This window comes from Hyperolius riggenbachi, chromosome 3 (assembly GCF_040937935.1).
Source record: "Hyperolius riggenbachi isolate aHypRig1 chromosome 3, aHypRig1.pri, whole genome shotgun sequence".
Lineage (NCBI taxonomy): Eukaryota > Metazoa > Chordata > Amphibia > Anura > Hyperoliidae > Hyperolius > Hyperolius riggenbachi.
In genome coordinates, this window is record NC_090648.1 from 401,324,199 (window position 1) to 401,345,511 (window position 21,313).

The 21,313-nt window shown below is 40.9% G+C and overlaps 1 protein-coding gene across 6 annotated transcripts in view; it reads right to left on the reverse strand.

Annotated features, from left to right (window-relative positions):
• The window catches only part of TENM2 (teneurin transmembrane protein 2), a 4,210,084-nt gene that overhangs the window by 3,462,146 nt on the left and 726,625 nt on the right, over nt 1–21,313 (reverse strand). For all 6 annotated transcript variants that reach the window (XM_068277420.1, XM_068277423.1, XM_068277418.1 and 3 more), the window contains one exon: nt 10,066–10,261. In XM_068277420.1, coding sequence (XP_068133521.1) covers nt 10,066–10,261 — 196 coding nt within the window. The remainder of the gene's footprint in view (nt 1–10,065; nt 10,262–21,313) is intronic.

A 21,313-nucleotide genomic window follows, 5' to 3' on the forward strand; every position in this document is an offset into this window, starting at 1 on the left:
ATGCAGAGACGCAGGTTTTATTATGTGCGATAACAGAGCATTAGTGAATTGACACACATGCTTTATTTTATGGATTTTGTCTGTATTTTAAGAATTGTCTTTATTTTAGCACTGCAGGTGGTAAAATAAGAGCAAACAGCTTAGTGAATTAACCTTGGTGATAAATAATATGCAATTGAGCTAACACCTCCAGAAATGATAATATCACCACTGAAAATGCTTAGCAAAGTGAGCCCTGAGTATTTTAAAATTTTGTTTTTTTAAATGTGCTGGATGTTCAAACATTGGGCTTGATTCACAAAGCGGTGCTGACCCAGTTAGAGGCTTTAGGCGTGATAACTATTGCACCACGCTGGTGAAAAGCCAGTTTAGACGTAATAAGTTTAGATAAGTTTAGATCGCGTACAAAGTCCCGCACGCAAAGCAGCGCCATTAAACTCTATGCAAAGTGCACCAGACTTTGCTAGTGCAAAACTTTTGACCAGCTGTGCACTGCGATGCTAACCCAGTTGGTGCTATAGTTATCACGCCTAAACTTATCACGCCTAAACTTATCACGCCTAAACTCATCACACCTAAACTTATCATGCCTAAACTGAGTTTAGGCGTGATAAAGGGCTTTTCACCAGTGTGCTAACTGTTAGCACCGCTTTGTGAATCAGGCCCATTGTCTTTTGTTATTCTTCATTCACCTTTAGATTGTAACTTACACTGGTCATTGTAATCACCAGTTCTGTATTTTGTACTAGTGTCCATATTTGATGTATGCCATTGTCTGTATCATTATGTACCCCTTGTTTGTTTTCCTACTTTGTACAGCGCCACAGCAGAGATGGCCCAAACCTCTGATTTTCGGTTCGCGACCGCACCGCGAAAGTTCGGTTCGCGCAAACCTTCACCAACCGCAATAGACTTCAATGGGGAGGCGAACTTTGAAAACTAGAAAAATGTATGCTTGCCACAAAAGTGATGGAAAAGATGTTTCAAGGGGTCTAACACCTGGAGGGGGGCATGGCGGAGTGGGATAGATGTCAAAAGTCCCGGGGAAAAATCTGGTTTGGACGCAAAGCAGCGTTTTAAGGGCAGAAATCACATTGAATGCTAAATTGCAGGTCTAAGGTGCTTTAAAACATCTTGCATGTGTATACATCAATCAGGGAGTGTAATTAAAGTACTGCTTCACATTGACACACCAAACTCACTGTGTAACGCACCGCAAACAGCTGTTTGCGTAGTGACGGTCGTGCTGGACTAGTGCGCTCCATGGCGAGATTGCTCTTCCTCATTCAGTGATGTCAGGTAATGTCTGACTGCCTTATCAACTTTCGATGTTTCTTTCTCTACCATTGTTAAAGCTTACATCTATTTTTTTAAATACTTGTTCTGCTTGCTGTTCAGTACCTGCATCGAGAATCTTTTATGGAGGACAAGTCTGCCATTGCGAGTGACCACGGGTAATGGCCTTGGAATCCTGGTTCGATTCCGGTCCGAAATGGGAGCCTAAGAAACGGCTACCACCGCCACACATCCAAGGAAGGCAGCAGGCACGCTGTGGGCAAAGGAGCAGGAACAGCTACCACACACATCCAATGAAGGCAGCAGGCATGGCATGCACGTCCCGAGGTAGTGACCAAAAATAACAATACAGGAGGACTTTCAAGGCCCTGCTGTATATGAGATGAATCAACTTTAAATCCTTTAACAAGAATCTGTTATGGAGGGCAAGTCTGCTATCCATTCAAGTGAAAGGTATGCACTGACTGCCAGGTATAATACAATGTGCAGTCAAAGATGCAGTGATAGGTAAGTGACTGCAAACAGCTGTTTGTGTAGTGACGGCCGTGCTGGACTGGTGCGCACCATGATGAGAGTGCAGGTGATTGTGGCTTTCCAGCCCATATGGTCACCGGGCTGAGGTAGCTGAATGACAGAACAGTGACTGTCCAGCTGATCAAATTTGATCTGTCCACAGTGAAGCAACAACCTTATCTTTGGTGTGCCATCCCTCGAGACACTCATATAGACTGCGTGCGCTCACGTAGGTAGGTGGGTGCACTGTGAACAGGTAGGTAGGTATATGCAGTGATGGGTATTACAATGTGCACCTGTCACACACAGACAGGTAGCGGACAGGCACAATGACACTGCGTGCGCTCAACTCACGTAGGTAGGTGGGTCCACTGTGAACAACAGGTAGGTAGGTATATGCAGTAATGTGTATTACAATGTGCACCTGTCACACACAGACAGGTAGCGGACAGGCACAGTGACACTGCGTGCACTCACGTAGGTAGGTGGGTGCACTGAAGTGAACAACAGGTAGGTAGGTATATGCACTGATGGGTATTACAGTGTGCACCTGTCACACACACAGGTAGACACTGAATGTGCTGGGTCTGGCTGTGGCACACACAGTATGAATTATCAATTGTCTATGCAACACAAGTGTCAGTGGGAAACACAGAAAAAAAATAGATCACAAGAACAAGATTAGCTCTCAAAAGAGCTGTTGTGGGGTGCTATTTTAGCAATAAGAATCAGCAAAGAGCAAGCTAAGAAGCCTACAAGAGCTTAACTAATCTTTCCCTATGAGAGTCATCAGCAGCAGCTGTCCCTCTATAGAGATGTCGCAAACCTCCGATTTTCGGTTCGCGAACCCTGTTTGCAAACTGCCGCTGAAGGTTCGGTTCGCAGGAACTTTTGCAAACTGCAATAGACTTCAATGGGAAGGCGAACTTTGAAAACTAGAAACTTTTATGCTGGCCAGAAAAGTGATGGAAAAGATGTTTCAAGGTGTCTAGCACCTGAGATCTTTCAGTGACTACAAGAGGGAAAACATTTTTTTTTAAAAAGACCTTATAGTTTTTGAGAAAATAAATTTTAAAGTTTCAATGTAAATTCTCCTTCTGACCATGGGAAAATATACCTCCGCCGACTTTAACGGTTAATAGCAAAGCCCCTTTAAAAGCTAGCAACACCAAAATTACTGGGAATGTTAAGAAGAACAGTGGGAACAAGAGGGAAAAAAAATCAAAAAGACCTTATAGTTTTTGAGAAAATCGATTTTAAAGTAAAACAAAAAGTCGATTCATTAAAAAAGAACCGATTCATTAAAAAGATCCGGCTCATTCATGAGCCGTTAGTATAGCAGAGAATGCGTCCTCGGCAGGACGTGAAGCTGCTGGCTCCCGCTCCTGTCTCTCCCCACCTGCCTGCACCTGTCAACCCCCACCTAGGCTGGCACCCAGTGCACCCATAGGTGCACTGGGTGCCAGCCTAGGTGGGGGTTGACAGGTGCAGGCAGGCAGGCAGGTGGGGAGAGACAGCAGGAGCTAGCAGCTATACGTAGGAAATGACGCATTCTCTGCTATGTGGGGGGCTTCGGAGATCTTCAATCAACTTAATAGAAGATCGCAACATTAGAGGATACTGTAATTCGCTGGATCATTTACCGAGGATATTTGCATGGGAACATTTTTTTTTAAAGGTACAGGTAAGTATTTCTGGTTAATTAAGAAAATGAAAGGACTTTTTTCGTGGATGTGTTTTTATTTAATTTAACCCTTTGTGGAAATGGGTAAGGGGTACTTTGTACCCCTATACTCATTTATCCTGGGAGGGGGTGGGCATCTGGGGTCCCCTTCTTAAAGGGGACTCCCAAATGCCACCATAAACCACCCCGGGGAGTCGCCGCCCCCACCTCCTCCTGGGGCACCGGAGGTGGGGAAGAGCCCCTTGTCCATGGATTGGACAAGGGCTCCAGGGGGGGGGGGGGAGAGGGGAAGGCTTGGTCGCCCCTCTCTCCCGGAGCCCCCTCATACCATGGACCATGCGGACTGGTATAGCTCAGGGTGTGAAGCCCCAGTCGGCCGGGGCTCCGCATTCTGGCTATCCCAACCTGCATGGGGGACAAGGGGTTACAGAGGCTCGGGAGGGGGGACCCCACGTCATTTTTTTTCAGATTTCCCACACTCAGCACATAAAAATAATATATATATATATATATATATATATATATATATATATATATATATATATATATATATTATATATATATATATATATATATATATATATTATATATTATATATATATTTTTTTTTTTTTTTTTTTTTTTTTTAAAGAACTTACAAGGCCACAAGTATGAAAAAAGTTAAATACCATTTCATAATCCAGATCCATGGAGGAGACCATCTGCGCCCCCCCCCCCCCCCGTTCATTCCACCATGGCACCCGCAGTAATACTGGCCTCGGTCGGGTCCCGACCCTCCAAACGGGTTGGGTTTTCATTCCCCCCTCAATATGGCCGCCACAGATTGCCGCGGCTGCGCAGTCCGCATAGACACAATTGCGGCTGCGCAGCTCTAGGGCCTCCTCCCAATGCGCCCGATGTATATACGCATATTGATGACGCGGCAGGAGGAGGCCCTAGAGCTGCGCAGCCGCAATCGCGTCTATGCGGACTGCGCAGCCGCGGCAATCTGTGGCGGCCATATTAAGTGGGGAATGAGAACCCGACCCGTTCGGAGGGGTCGGGAGTCGGGACCCGACCGGGGCCGGTATTACTGTGGGAGCCATGGCGGAATGAATATCAGAATCCAACAGTAGCATATCATACAGATCTTCATTTGTAGCTTCATGTGTGTCATGGCTTTTTCCTAGCTTGACATCAGTAAGTCCTTGTCCATGTACAAAAACATTTTCTCTTGTTATCTGTTCATCACTTTAGTAAACTGTTGTCCTCAGCGTCACACTTCTTGAATAGAGTATCATCTTGAAACTGTTCTTCTTGAACTTCGTCAGTCAATTACCTAAGGCATGGATTTTTCTTCCAGGCTCTTGGTGTACATAACTTCTTTTCTCCTTTATATATTTAAAAGTCTTCATCAATTCAGGCTTCATTCTTCACATTAGGCCTTTATTCATCTTATACATAGAATGTACTTTAGTGCAGTCTTCTGTAGTACCAGCTTGATTGCTGTGTGTCATTATTGTGAACAGTTATCTCCTTGTTTCTCCTGTAGTATGGCTTTCTTCCTGTAACTTCTCATAAATCTTTATTTTCTTTTACAGTCTTTTAATGTATCTGCTTCTGTATTTGTAGCATGGCAGTATATAGCTGCACAGGTAGAAAAATCGATATCTTCCACATCTTCTTCATATACGGAATCAAAAATAGAATATCTATGTATATTTATCAGTCTTTTTCAAAAACTTTACATTGGCTGTCTTCTTCTAAAACTGGGTGATCTTGACATCTTAGTCTTGATATCTTAATATGATGTAACAGTCTCTATTGTAGTTTCAAATGTCCATCAAAACCTTCTTTCACTCATTTTCTGGTATTTTGTATGCCAAATATCTTGTCCTCTTCTAGTTCATCAGATTTATCTGTAAAAACTGAATATCTCCATCTTGTAATGCTCTCTCTTCACCCACCTGATAATCTCATTTATCTTTTAACCTGATGTATTCTTCTGTCTGGTCTTCTTTTCTTGTATTCCTTCAGGCCCACTTTTCTCTTAGTTTTGTCTCGATCTTCTCTCAGCTGGTGCGTCAACCAGTGGTTGGAGTTGTTAAAGAAGTAAAAGTACGGCTTAGTCCTCACACTTCTCTGGTTACTCCAGTTCCAATTGTTTCTTCTTCAGCTGTTTTCAGATCAGAGCTTCTTATAACATAGCCTCATCAAATGGCTTGTCTTCATGTTGATGTCTTTGCATAGTCTTCTAGCATGTGGCTTTCATCGCTTTATCTTAGCGGGTTTCTTCTGGGTGCCCTCAAGGAATGCTTGTTTGGAGTCTTCTTTGGTTCAGACAAAAGAGATTATCTTGTGAGACTTCCAAGCTTCAATAGCAACATTTTCAATTCTTCTGTAGTCAAACCGTCTCAGTATAATGTAGTCACAAAAATAGAGTCTCTTGATGCTCCTTAATAGGATCTAGCCTCAAAAATGAGTAGAGATTTCCCCCCTTGAGGTTAGGACTATAAATATTAAAAATCTTCTTTAACGGTCACTTCTGTATGTTCATCCATTACATCTCAACATGGCAGCTGCTATATATGAGTCTTCATCACTCCTTTAGCTTCTCATGATAAAAAATTAAAAAAACAAAAAAATACCTCAATCTTCACTACTTGAATCTTCACTAGTGTGTTCTTCTTTTACTTATTGGCATAATAGCTTATTAATGTCTGTATAAAAAGACTGTAGTAGGCTTTTTTTCTTTCTTTCTTTCTTATCTTCAACAAAAAAAACTGAGATCAGCAGTCATATAAAAAAAATCTTTCATTTGTAGTCTCGAGAGAAAAAAAATCAAGTGTCATATCTCTTTAAGTCTATCTCTGAATGCATGTTGTGTTGCTGTCAGTTGGAGGATTGAATACATGTAGCGCTATTCCTTTTCTTAGGTTCAGTAGGCCAAAGTATTTATTTTCTCTTCTAAGTCTTTTCATAGACTATAAACTGAGTGTGCTCATTAGCAATTCTCTTCTATGAGATTTTAAAGCATAAGAATATCTTCCTTCTTTGCTTCAGATTTTTGGATGCTTCATATGCATATCCAACTCTATATTTGAGTATATACGTACTTTTTTATTCTCTTATCGCGATAGAAAACTATGGTCTATATTTCCACCATAGAAAGTATACTTCAAGATAACAATCAAGATAACCATCAACTGTTGGGCGCCAACTGTCAAAAACCCGAGCGGTTCTTGCCTTTTTCATGATTGCTAACTCAGTAAAGGACCAGCCCTTAAAGCGTTGCTATCATATAAATCCGGCATAGTGGGGTCTGAACCCTCTATAACAGTAATTATAGATTGACGGTATACCTTGAAATGAATCAGAGCACTCAGTATGTGATTTTATATAAAAAATTGTATTTGCTTAATCATACAGCATATATACAAAATATGAACAGTTCCAAGTAGTGTTTCCTTATAACAGTATTCCATCTTATCAAGGCTTTAGAGCCAAGCAATTATCAATCTTCTAAGTACATTCAAAAAGTAATATTTGTGTTATGTAGAATAAGATCAAAAGTAGTCTCATCTGTATCAATAGCTGTGTATCTAGTAGCCGTGTAAAACTTGTAGTAATCTTCTTAAAGAAATAGCATAAAAATAGCTTCTAAAAAAACTTCTTGCTAACATCTTAACAAAACTTAATGCTGAAAAATTAATAAAGTAAATCACCAGAATATTAAGCATATTACCCCTTCTCTGTCATCTCTTCAGCATCTAGAACCACTTGTGGGAAGGTAGCTTCTGCCTCATGTGTCTTCTCAGGAGATTGTTGGGCTTCTGCAAACTATGAGCTTTCAGCTTCAACTTTTATAGGGGTTGGAGGCAATATGGCTGCCTAATCTGGACTTTCCCTGGATCCCAGGTTCTGATTGGCTAAAGCTTTCGTGCGTCAATGCTTTATCATGTTTTGATTACCTAAGTCACAATATTATTGTTTATAAATTCTTAATTACCTTATCTTGTGGGAATTAACGTCATTTGGAGTGCTTGACATTTTGTTTAGGTCATTTCTGACGCACGTAATTAAAAATGGACGTCAACAGCCATCTTGTCTGTTGGCTGACCCAGACATGGAGACTAAACAATGTCATTCATGACGCATTTCTGATAAAGTGTTCCCTGTTAATTATGGTGGAATGTCTTGGTACTTTCCCAGGTCAGATTGACACTAACACAGACCTGCAAGAGCCTTCAGCAATTTAAGGCTTATTAAAACATACAGGGCTTCTAATATACTTATTTAAATATAAAGCTTATTATATAATTCTTCTTAAAACAATGAATCATATAAGATATAATTGCATATTAAATCTTAATAATATAAAATCATTTTCTATATATTTGTCTTTCTGATGAAGAAATAAATGTAATATTTTTCCACCGGCAGGGGTCATCATTTCATAACAATTAACAAACAGTATTAATAATGTTGTGGCATCATGGAGTCATCTTTAACTAATTGGGAAAACCCTTGTTTTATATTTTATATCTTCCATGTTTTGACTTTCTCTGTCTGGGAAACTTATCTTTTCTTGCTGGCTGTAATGGCCTTCAACCAAGGAACATGTCAACAAAATTGTCTAGAACCAAAACAATCCCACAAGAGTGTTTTACTGTCTCAAATTATCACTAGCTTTTAAATATATTTCACAGTATTAAAGTATATTATATAGGGTTTAACAATAACTATTTCTTTCTTTGGAAGGTCTGTATTGATTATTAATATTTATATATACATACATGACAGTTTTTCCTGCATAAATAAAACCGCTAGAATTCTGACAGGAGGGCGCAGATGGCGTCCTCCATGGATCTGGATTATGAAAAGGTATTTAACTTTTTTCATATTTGTGGCCTCGGAAGTCCTTTAAATATTGTTTCCTGCTATCTTTTTAACATATGCTGCAAATTTGGTGTTGTTATGGTTATGGGGGTGCACTGCAAAAGTGCTGAATTTTGCCATTGGCTTTCATTGGGCTCCCTATTTCACTTTCAAAAATCTCAAATCTTTTCAAAGGACAATGGCTCAGCAGTGGCACATTTTCTAGCATTGTAGGGACTTTTAGGGGGCTCAGGACTGGTGAGTTTTGGGCCCCTAGGCCAAAGAGGTCATAGCCTAGGGTCACAAAAACCTGTTTATTTGGGCAATGTCAATGGTGGAGATTCTGACGAACATAAATCGCAACCATGGCCATTAGCAACGTCTGAATCTCACGATATGTCTCATGCAGGTAGAAGGCATATTGTTATACTTTTACTCCAAAGTTGGGTTCCCTACATCTCTGCAAACCAGAGTTACAGGGGTGCAAATGTGGTAAAATCATCCATAGGCTTTCATTGGGCCTCCTATTTAACTTTCCAAAATCTCACACCATTTCAAAGGGCATTGGCTCAGCAGTGGCACATTTTGTAGCATTGTAGGAACTCTTAGGGGGATGATGAATGGTGAGTTTCGGGCCCCTAGGCCAAAGAGGTCATAGCCTAGGGTCACAAAAACCTGTTTATTTGGGCAATGTCAATGGTGGAGATTCTGATGAATATAAATCGCAGCCATGGCCGTTAGCGAAGTCTGAATCTCATGACATGTCTCATACAGGTAGAAGGCATATTGTTATACTTTTACTCCAAACTTGGGTTCCCTACATCTCTGCAAACCAGAGCTACAGAGGTGCAAAAGTGGTAAAATCCCCCATAGGCTTTCATTGGGCCTCCTATTTCACTTTACAAAATCTCACATTTTTTCAAAGGGCACTTAATATTCCCAACAATTTTGGTGTTTTTACTATGTAAGGGGACTTTGCTATTAACTGCTAAAGTCGGCGGCCATTAAAGTCTATGGGCGAACCGAACGTAGAAAAAAAGGTTCCCGGTTCTCTGCAAAGGCGAACCACCCGAAGTTCGCCTGGAACCGTTCGCTGGTGAACCGTTTGGGACATCTCTATCCCTCTATTTACTGCAGGCACACGAGTGAGTATAATGCCTGCCTTTTATAAGGGGGGAGTGGCTCCAGGAGAGAGTGTAGCCTGATTGGCTACAATGTGCTTGCTGACTGTGGTGTAGAGGGTCAAAGTTGACCCTAATGGTGCATTATGGGGGCGAACCGAACTTCCGGAAAAGCTTGCGTTCCCCGGTGAACACGAACCACCGGAAGTTCACCGGCAAACCGTTCGGGCCACCTCTACGCTACAGAATATGTTGGTGCTTTATAAATAATAATAATAATAATAATAACTGTTAAAGATGCTATTGCACTCATTGTATGATATACTTTAATTGTCTGACTCCTGAGTTATAATATATTTATGTTGTACTCCTTAATCTATTGCTGTGAAATTCAAAACAATATAAATGTAAATTTATTTATTTTAAGAATAAAAATGTAATACTTTTTTTTTTAAATTAAACTACCGAGCTGCTCTGTGTAAAAAGGTTCAAAGTAACAAAAATGATCTTCCCAAGCGCTAAATTATAGCAATTACAAAATATGTTATTAAATAAACTAAGCTCATTACATTTAATATAAAAAATAATATTTACCTAAGATGACTGTATTAAAAGATACAATCTCTTTGTCCTTTCCATCATTGTAGAAAGCCAAGTGCCATATTCCAACATCTAAATACTGGACAAATACAGCTTCATTCTGCACTAAAGTCTGGATACTACGACGTTCTCGTGGGGCTTCAATAACACTCCACTTCTCTTTGCCATCCAATCGCTCCATGAAGTCATACTGTAAGTAAAAGCAATGTTGAAGACTTTGTTAAACATGAAAGTTAAAAAAAACAAAAAACACTTTAACAAAATTATACACTTTTAGTATAGCAATTGGGTCAATTTACCTTTTAGCAAGCTAAAGCCTGCATAACTTTTTGCAAGCTAGGTAAGCATCTCCATGAGCCTGCAGTTCTGAAAGGGCTATGTGTTAGAGGGAAGGGAGGATCCTCCCATCCTTTCAATGTGTTTACGTTAACTCTAGACAGGTGAGGTAGGAAAGGGGGAGAGTAGGAGGGAGACAGCAGAAGAGGGAAAAGGGAAAAAAGAGAGGAAGAGTGAAAGAGTGGATTGTCTTGAGGTCTCAATGGACACAACAAAAAAAGGTGCCAGGAAAAAAGGGTACACAGTAACTTGTTAGTAAAATCTCTTTATTAACCATTTCAGCCCTCAGTTGTTTTTCGCATTCCAGCGGTTCTGGAGGTGGGTTTAGCTTCTAAGGGTACAATGTTAATTTGCATATATTCAGCAGTGATGCTCTGGGAGACATCTCAAGCTCACTACAACCTGAATTATCGCAAATTCTTTCTGTTTTAAAGAGAACCTGTACTGAGTAAAAATATTTAAAATAAACACATGAGGTAACTTCAAATGAACATTACATAGTTACCTTGCCATCAGTTCCTCTCAGAAGCTCACCATTTTCTTCTGACAATGATCCCTTCCAGTTCTGACAATATTTTGTCAGATCTGAAATATATCAGTTGCTGTCAGCAAAATATCAGTTGCTGTCAGTTATAGCTGAGCGGAAAACTGATGTACCCGGTAATGTCCATGTTTCCCTATGGCTCAAGTGGGTGATGTTACAGTTTAACTGTGTGCTGACCAGAAAGCTGTTATGGGTAATGGCCATTTTCAAAATGGAGGACGGAAAATTCCCTTGATCACAGTGGACAAACAGGACGTGGGACAGGAGAAAGAACCTGAGGGGTAGACTACATGTAAGGTAAGTATGACTTGTGTATGCTTATTTTGACTTTTAATTTTCAGTTCAGGTTTTCTTTAAGAAAGCAAACTTTCGTTTTTCACCTTATGCATCCGAGCAATTTTAATCTCCCATTCATTCGCCAATAATGTTATCACTAATTATCACAATGAATTCATCTATATCTTGTTTTTTCCGCCACTAATTAGGCTTTCTTTGGGTGGTACATTTTGCTAAGTATTATTTTTTTTTCTAAATGCATTTTAACAAGAATATTAAGAAAAAATGGGAAAAAAATCATTATTTCTCAGTTTTTGGCCATTATAGCTTTAAAATAATACATGCGAACATAATTAAAACCTATGTATTTTATTTGCCCAGTTGTTCCAGTTATTACACCATTTAAATTATGTCCCTATCACAATGTATGGACCCAATATTCTATTTTAAAATAAAGGTGCATTTTTTCAGTTTTGCATCCATCACTATTTACAAGCTTAGAAGTAGCAGTAAGGTATTGTACTGTGTTAGCCATCAGTAAAAGCAAGAAGTTTTAAATCAGGATGATACAATACAATATACAATACAATAACATTTGTAAAGCGCTTTTCTCCCATAGGACTCAAAGCGCATAGCTGTGTCTCAGATTAATACAGGGTTTCAGGCTGGGTTGTGTTACAGAGGAGATAGTCAGATGTTCATGAATGCCAGACTGAAAAGGTAGGTTTTCAGTTTAGACTTAAATGTTTCCAGGGATGGGGCTGTCCTGATTGGGTGTGGCAGGGAGTTCCAAAGTGTAGGGGCAGCATGACAAAAGGCTCTGTCTCCAAAGGTTTTGATGTGGACTCTGGGGGTGACCAAGGTGTTACGTCCTTTTGATCTAAGATTGTGGGGGGTGTGATGTAGTTGCAACAAGTCCTTCAGGTATCCAGGGCCCAGATTGTGCAAGGATTTGAATGTCAGTAAGCCAATCTTAAACAGAATTCTCCATTTTATCGGTAGCCAGTGGAGTGAGCTCAGGGTTGGTGTTATGTGGCAATGGCGGGGTTGGCTCGTTAACAGCCTTGCGGTGGCATTCTGTACTAATTGCAGGCGGCGTAAGTCTTTCTTATGCAGGCCTGTGTAGAGAACGTTGCAGTAGTCTAACCTTGATGTGACGAAGGCATGAACTAGGGTAGGAAGATCCTCTGAAGGAATTAGGTGTTTAATCCTTGCAATATTCCTTAGGTGAAAGAAGGAATGTTTCACAACAGCTGAGATTTGATTCCTGAAGCTTAATTTCCCATCAATCAGTACTCCCAGGCTGCGCACACAGTCTGAGTTGTTCAGGTCTGAGCTTCCTATCCTTAGCGGTGTTGGTTCAGACTGGAGCTGCTTTGCTGTTGAGCCCTGGCCCTCGATAACAAGAACCTCAGTTTTGTCAGCATTAAGTTTTAGCCAATTATTATTCATCCACTCCTGAAGCTCAGCTAAGCATGCGTTTATTTGTGGAGTAGGGTCTGTGACGTCAGGTTTGAATGACAAATATAGCTGGGTGTCATCAGCATAGCAATGATATGTCAGGCCATGTTTTTGTATGATTTCTCCAAGTGGCAGCATGTATATGGTGAACAGTAAAGGGGATAATATTGCGCCCTGAGGTACACCGTATTTTAGTGGTACAGGGTTGGAGAGGAAGGGCCCTAAGGCTACCCTTTGTGTTCTGCCAGCCAGGAAGGAGTTGAACCACCGGAGAACAATGCCATCTATGCCACAGTACTCTTGTAGCCTGTTGAGTAAGATTTCATGATCGACTGTGTCAAAAGCCGCTGAAAGGTCGAGCAAAAATGATACCATTTATTGACTAACTTGAAGCCCAACGAAGGCTGCAAAGCCGAAAGCTTGCTTATTCTTATTCTTTGAAGTTAGCCAATAAATGGTATCATCCTGATTCAAAACTTCTTGCTTTTGCTGATGGCTAAGACAGTACAATACCCTATACCCCGTATTTATAAGCTTATAATTTAAGCACTTTACCCCCACACGTACGAATTTCTCCTTTTTCCATCCTTTCACCACCAGGGACGGAGAAATCCGTACTTTCCGCGCTCCTGCCGCTGCCCGCGCTCCCGCTCGCTCTAGCGCGCACTCCCGCTCGTAAACACGCCGCCGGCCGCTCGCCCGGAGATCAATGAACGGGAAAATCAATTTCCGCTTGTTGATCTAAGCCCCGCAATGATCCGCTGCTTCTCCGATAAGCATCGCGATCATTGTGAAAAAAAAAATTCACAGCCTCCTAGTACTTCCTGCAAGCATCCAGAAGGACCCTTGCAGGTCGCATTAAACAAAAAGTTACTGTTGCCATCTTGTGGCCAAATAGTAAAACTACACCCTAAAGCATTTTTCACATACAAATAAATTAGTTTTACACAAAAAAATTACTCCTTACCTCCCACACTCCCCAATTTTTATTTTTTTTTGTAATAAAAAAAAATTACAATTAAAAAAAAAAAATACATAAACACCTTAGGGACTGAACTTTTTAAATATTTATGTCAAGAGGGTATAACACTGTTACTTTATAAACTATGGGCTTGTAATTAGGGATGGACGCAAAACTGAAAAAAATGCACCTTTATTTCCAAATAAAATATTGGCGCCAAACGTTGTGATAGGGACATAATTTAAACGGTTTTATAACCAGGACAAATGGGAAAATACATTCATGGGTTTTAATTACAGTACTGTAACGATCGGTGAAGCACAGAGAGGATCTGATTACCAGTGATCTGCAGAATCACTGGGAATAAAGATGTATACCAGATTATACGTGATCTGCAGTATCACTGATAATCCGATATACTAGCTAACCTCTGTTCACCTGAGTAGAGTGTAATGTTGGGTGTAACAGTAACACTTAGAGGACTAGGCCGCAGTGCAGCAAGGAGTACTGCACAGATTCCTTCCGCAGACCTGAGCTCTCCAAGACGGGAGGAGTCAGACTGACAGTAGGAAGGAAAGTCTGGAAGTAACCTTCAGGAGGAGGGATTACTAACAGAGCGAGGAACCGCCTCTAACAGTAAGGTCGGTTCTCGAGGTCGGCCAAGTCGTACACACACGGACAGATAAAGTACAAGATCAGGAGGCAAAGGCGGAGTCAAAGTACAGGCAGGGTTCAGCAACGGGGTATCAGATATATCAGGGTACAAAATCAGGAGGCAGAAGCAGAGTCAAGGAACGAGCCGGGGTTCGGCAACAGAGTATCAGAAATATCGAGGTACAGGATCAGAGTTCAGAAGGGTAGTCAAGGCAGGCAAAAGTCATAACAGATAATCACAATCAAACTAGTACTTTAGCTATCGAAAGAATCTAGCTAAGTGTAGGATTACAGCTCCAGCTGGTCCCGGCACACTTGTGGATCTGACTACGGATCTGGGTGCTTCCACGTATGTGATCGCACGCCAGACAAAGAGCAAGTGAACAACCAGCAGTATATATACTCTAGGACCTTTCCAGGACCTCCCTAATTGCTGGTCCAATGAGAGCAGTGGAAATTGTCAGCTGACCCAGCTGGTCAGCTGACTACCTTCTAACTGTTATTTAAACTCTGCCTCTGTGCTCGCGCACGTGTAAGTCTGAATCTTGGTGGACTATCAGTCCCAGCCACACCAGTACTGTCTAACAATGTATTTTGTGAACCGCTTGCGGGGGCCGCCTCCAATGCGGATTCCGCCGTTCTCAATGCGGATTCCGCCGTTCCCAATGCGGATTCCGCCGCTCTGCCTAAGCGGCATGCGGCGGTTTTTCCGCGTTGTGACGCCCTGCTGGACGCGGAAACAGCCGCCTCACTTTGAGAGACGACGGCTTTTCCGCGTTTCCTCACAAGTACCATGCATTATTTAAAAACTATAAAGGCCGAAAACTGAAAAATAATAATTTTTTCCCACATATTTTCCTATTTTCCCATTAAAACACATTTAGAATAAAATAATTCTTGGCATAATGTCCCACCTAAAGAAAGCCTAATTGGTGGCGAAAAAAACAAGATATAGTTCATTTCATTGCGATAAGTAATAATAAAGTTATAGACGAATGAATGGAAGGAGAGCTGAAAGGTGAAAATTGCTCTGGTGGTCAAGGGGTAAAACCCCTCAGTTGGGAAGTGGTTAAAATATAATTAAAAAAAAATATTAGTAATTTACCCTTTTCACATGCATATGAAAAAAGTTCAGACCCTTAGGTAACTATTTATGTTTTTGGTTTTGGTTTTCTTTAATTGTATTTTTTTTTTTCATTAAAAAATGTATTTGGGTAATTTTTGGTGTGGGAGGTAAACAGTTAACATTAAATGTAATAATATGCGTTTATTTAATAAAAAAAAAATGTATGTGGATGTATTTTTACTATTTAGCCACAATATGGCCATAGTCAATTTTTTTTTTTTTTTTTTTTTAGCCCTGGAAGCGAACGTTCTCACTTCCAGGAAATATAGGAAGGACGGGAAACTTTTTTTTTCACAGAGAGACTGCGACTTCTGATAAGAAGCCGTCTGTCTTTCTGCCGGGGACTCAGATTAATGAATGGGAACCATGTTCTCATTCATTGATCTCCAGGCTAACGGGGGGCGGCAAGGGAGAGTGCAGGCGCGCGCAGCAGCCCAGCAGCAGCCGAATGGATGTGTCACGTGACGTCCATTCGGCTAAAATGCTTAAGTACTGATATTTTACTGTAAAACAAAATATTGATATTAAATACTGATATTTTACTATGCACAACTGTAACCATACTCCGGTGTCTCCTCTCCCGCATACCTCTACCCCTGTGCCATTGACTCAGCTCCCCCCGTGCAGTGAGCTCCCTGCAGCAGAGCTGAGAATCAGAATCAGAATAGTTTATTTCGCCAAGCAGGACTGGGTCGTGCCCGGAATTAGGTGTGGCATATTACATAGCTCAGTGGAGGTAGAGATGGATGGGTAGGCATCCAGTATGCATTTAACAAGGGCAGAAAAGAAGGCGTGGCCTGCACGTCATGGTGGATGGCTGCTTCTCTCAAGAGCTCCGGCTAGAGAACTGAATATCCACAGCCATCCTCACTCCTGCAGCACCTAAAACAACACAGAGACCTCTGGCAACCCACCCTGAGCCTGGATACATAAACTGAGCGAGGCCAAGGCGGATTTCCACCATCCATCGCGACTCGGCGCCAAGGTAGGCCACAGCGGCCTTCTGCTGCATCTCCCGCCGCTCCAAAGCCCCATCCACAAACTCAGACCCCACAGCAGGGGTCCCCAACCCCCCCTCCACACGGGCATTACCCTATACTTCTCCCGAAATAGCGGCCACAACATCCGCGCTGAGCACTGCCCCTCCGCGGGCATCAGCTGCTAATCGAGGCCCCGGCTTCACAGGACCCACTAGGCCTCACCTATCCAAACCACCCCAAACAGCACAGCAGCCTCAGGAAACACCTCAAAACAGGCCCTAATAACGGAGAGATCACCTGGGACAGAGAGGACAGCACTGACCCCCAAGTTCTAAAAGTTTCAATCCCCCTCAGCCATCCTCTCCACTGCATGCATTAAAGAAACACTAAGTGCCCCCAGTGCAATCTATTTCAGGCTGGACACTACACTGAAACTTCTGCTACTCACTGCTTAAGCCTGTCCTCACAGCTTAATTGACTCTCTCACAACCATCTACTGCTGATATACAAACAAACTAATTAACACTGCTGCGACTGCTGCATAGCAGGCTCTGACATGCTGCAAGGTTAATACTATATAATAATGAGCACCTAGTGTTTTTATCTACACCTATGCTTACAAACCCGCTGGGATTATTCCTACTTACTGCCTGAATTAATAAACACCTTTCTATATAACTGACGAATATGACTTCTAAAGGTAACAAGCAACATTCCTCAAACACAGCACAACTAAACTTCTTTAAAACCAAAGATCCTCAGGCTAACAAGCTACCAAAAGATACAGGTAAAACTAGCCAAGATGATACAGATTCAGATCGGAATCGGAGATCACAAAGTAACCATATATCCATATATCCAGACATTTCGCCCATCACCTTAGCCCGTAGAAGGTCTCTCAAACCTGTAACCAACATCTTGCAAAAAAGAGTAATTCGCTACAAATGGGGCTTTCCATTCATGTTGTACTTTCAACTTGGTCAGCAAAAATATCAAATACAAACACTCCAGGAAGGCCTCTCAGCTCTGAAAAAACACAATCTTCTGGAAGGAATAGAAGAACCCCCAATGGACTCCTCAACCACATATAAAAGGCTGGAGAGAGAATGGCAGACTTCGCCAAAAAGCAACACTAAAAAACTGAAAGACACTCCATCTACACCGTCCAGAATCCCACACGCTCATCGTTCTCTCTCAATGAACACTCTACCCGCCTAAATAGTCAGGCAAAAGTTATCAGTCTCATATAAAACATACAGGAACTTAAATTACAAGAGGTAGTCGTAGTATTTGAAATAACCCAGCTTTGATGACTTCCTCATAATATAAACAGATATTACTTTCCTGTAGACCCGTATTGTTGGATTAATACCCAGTTGATCAACAGAAAGTTACTTCTTAGCATATAGGTTGTTTGTTATCGTATATTGGTGCTCATTAGTTTCACGTCTCTATATCAGGCGGTTTTCTTACTTGTCCCCATGAGGACATCTCATCATGTCCCATGGAGGTCAACTCCACACTCCGCTCTGATATATTTAGGGCTTATTCAAAGCTCTAACAGACCTTACTTGGTCCCTAAGTTCATTACTGCATTGTATTGTATGTGTTTACTTCTTTTCTCTCTCTCTACTCCACAAAAAATTCTCAAGAGAAATGAATCTAATTCATACTGTTCACTAGTTATAGTTTTTCCCCCACAGGTTCTAACCTTTTCTTTGCAGGCAAAATACAAAATGTCGAATTCAAGGATATTGAAACTCGCGATTAACATTCTACAAGAGAATATTCCACTTACTACATATATGATACTGGCAAGTCATAATACATCTCATTACTTAACGTTAACGCTGATATTACACATAGTCTTACTGCTAATTTATGAGAGTTGTGTCCCTTTATGTTAAGGGGTTAAATTCCCCTTTCAAAAGGTCTATGATGTGGAACCAAGCCATGAAATTAAAGGCAGATGTCCTAGGAATACAGGAAATGCACTTTCAGTTAAATAAAGCTCCCTCCTGTACCCACCCTCAATACCATGAAACATTTCATGCATATTCAAATTCCAAAACCAAAGGAGTCATGATAGCCATACATAAAAAAATATCCTTCCATCTTCACAGTATTCTCTGTGATCCCCTAGGCAGGTATATTATCCTAGTAGCTGAACTTAATAATAGCACGTACACTGTGGTGAATGTTTACCTACCCAATACTTACCAAGTAGCTGCACTGCAAAAAATTATTTAAAAAGTCAAAGAAGTGCAAAAAGGCAACCTGTTGATTATGGGTGACTACAATTCTATCTTAGACAAATATCTTGACTCAACAAATCCAGCCAGACAGCACACAGACACTCTAAGACATCTTATGTGGTCGTCTGAATTACATGACACTTGGAGATGCATCAAAGGCAATCAAAAAGATTTCACCTTTTATTCAACCCCACAACGCAGCTACTCGCGCATAGATATGATATGGGTAGATAAGCATCTACTACAAAAAATACGCAACGCCAACATAGAAAGTATTACCTGTCTGACCACGCCCCAATATATGTAGACATACAAGAAAATTATTCGTACAACCATGCCCCTCCTTGGCGTCTAAATAGCAGCCTAATTAACGATAGTAGCACAGCCGCACATATCCAAAATCAATTACAGGAGTTTTTTGCCATTAATGCCACCCAGGATGTTAGTGAAACAACAATCTGGCTAACGCACAAAGCCTTTATACGAGGTATATGCATTGGCCTAGCTGCCAAAATTAAAAAAGATAGGAAAGCCAAAATGGAAGATATTCTTAAACAGATCCAAAGACTAGAACAACAACATAAAGAAACAGACTCGATAACGGTGTTAGAACAACTAAGAGGCTTGCGAACTAACTTACAACACCTTCTCTTGTACCAATATGAACAAGCACTTAAAAAACTAAATTCAAGTTCTATACCCAGGTAACAAGCCTGGAGCATTGTTGGCAAATCAACTCAAGAAACGTCTTGTGAAGACTAATATCCACTCCCTATACGATAAAAATGGTAGAAAATGTTTCAACCCTAAAGATATAGCAGACTCGTTCGCAGATTTTTACACTACACTTTACAATTTAAAAACAGACAATGAAACTTACCAACCATCGCAAGAAGAAATTAATTCCTTCCTTGAACAAATCAATTTGCCTAAAATATCACAAGACGATGTAACTGCTCTCCAGACCCCTATCACATCCCTAGAGGTACTAGAAGCTATTAACACGCTAAAAATCAATAAAGCCCCTGGCCCAGACGGGTTAAGCAGTGAATACTATAAAACTTACTCAGGAACACTAATACCCTTTCTCACTCAGACCTTTAATCAAGCCATACTATCTGCATCTTTTCCAACAGAAATGCTTCAAGCCACTATTATAACTATTCCTAAATCAGGCAAAGATCCCACCTCCCCTGCAAATTATAGACCAATCTCCCTGTTAAATACAGACCTAAAAATCTTCTCAAAAGTTTTGGCCAAAAGACTAATTAACATCTTACCCACTCTTATCAAAAACGACCAAGTGGGCTTCGTTAAAAACCGCCACACCGCAGATGGTACCAGGAAAGTTTTAAATCTAATATTTGAAGCTGAAAAATGTCAAAGGCCTTCTCTGCTTCTCACTTTGGATGCAGAGAAGGCCTTTGACAGAGTCCACTGGCTATACCTAAGATCAATCCTAAATTAATTTAACTTCCCACTATTCTTTCAACAAGCGATTATGTCTTTATACTCAGTCCCCTCTGCAAAAGTCCTTGTTGCCGGTCTTTTATCCAAGTCATTTAGTATCACAAATGGCACAAGACAAGGCTGCCCCCTATCCCCACTCATATTTGACCTTGTAATGGAACCACTGGCAGAGAAAGTCAGACAACATCCTAATATTCAAGGCATCAGAGTAGGCTCTTCCACATACCCAATAGGCCTCTATGCGGACGATGTAATCATAATGATTGAGAACCCTGAAAAATCAATAGCCGCCGTATATGAAACATTTAAAGCTTTTGGGAAAATATCTTACTATAAAATTAACGAAAACAAGTCCCAAATACTCCCCTTTAACATACCTGACCCAATGAAAAAAAGAATACAAGCCTCTACTCCCTTTGTATGGGAACCCTCCCAAGTACAATATTTGGGGATTCAGTTGACCAATCATACTACTAAACTGTACACAAAAAATTACATTCCATTACTTAAAAAAGTTGAAGACTTATGTAAAAGCTATAAACACATATCGATCTCCTGGGCGGGCAGAATAGCAGCAGTCAAAATGCTCATACTGCCAATCATCCTCTACCAATTTAGAAATCTCCCCATAACCATACCCACACCCACACATTTTTTCCCCAAAATTCAAAAAACCATTAATGAATTTATATGGCAAAATCGCAAACCTCGTATAAATAGATACATCATGGGAATTCCAACTGCTAGAGGCGGAATGGGAGTACCAGATATCAAACAATACTACCTCGCCACGCTACTTGACCAATCCAAGTTTTGGCTAACCCCATCGGCAGCTAAAGACAAAGCATGGATCCAGTTAGAACAACACAATATGAGTCATAACTTAAGAGATACATTCCTCCGGACATTAATGCAACACCCAACTACAAAACCCCAATCTCCAACAACCCAAGCTTCATGGTTAGCGATAAAAAGGTTTGCCTCCACACAAAAACCTGGTGATGGAATCACACTACCACATTGCCCCCTAACATGGCTAAACTCTTTAATTGACGACTTAAACATAACTAAATGGTCTGAATATGGGATAACCAATATAGGACAGTTAATGAATGGAGAAACCCCCCACACTTTCCAATATCTACAAGGCAAATACAACATACCAGACAAGGACATATA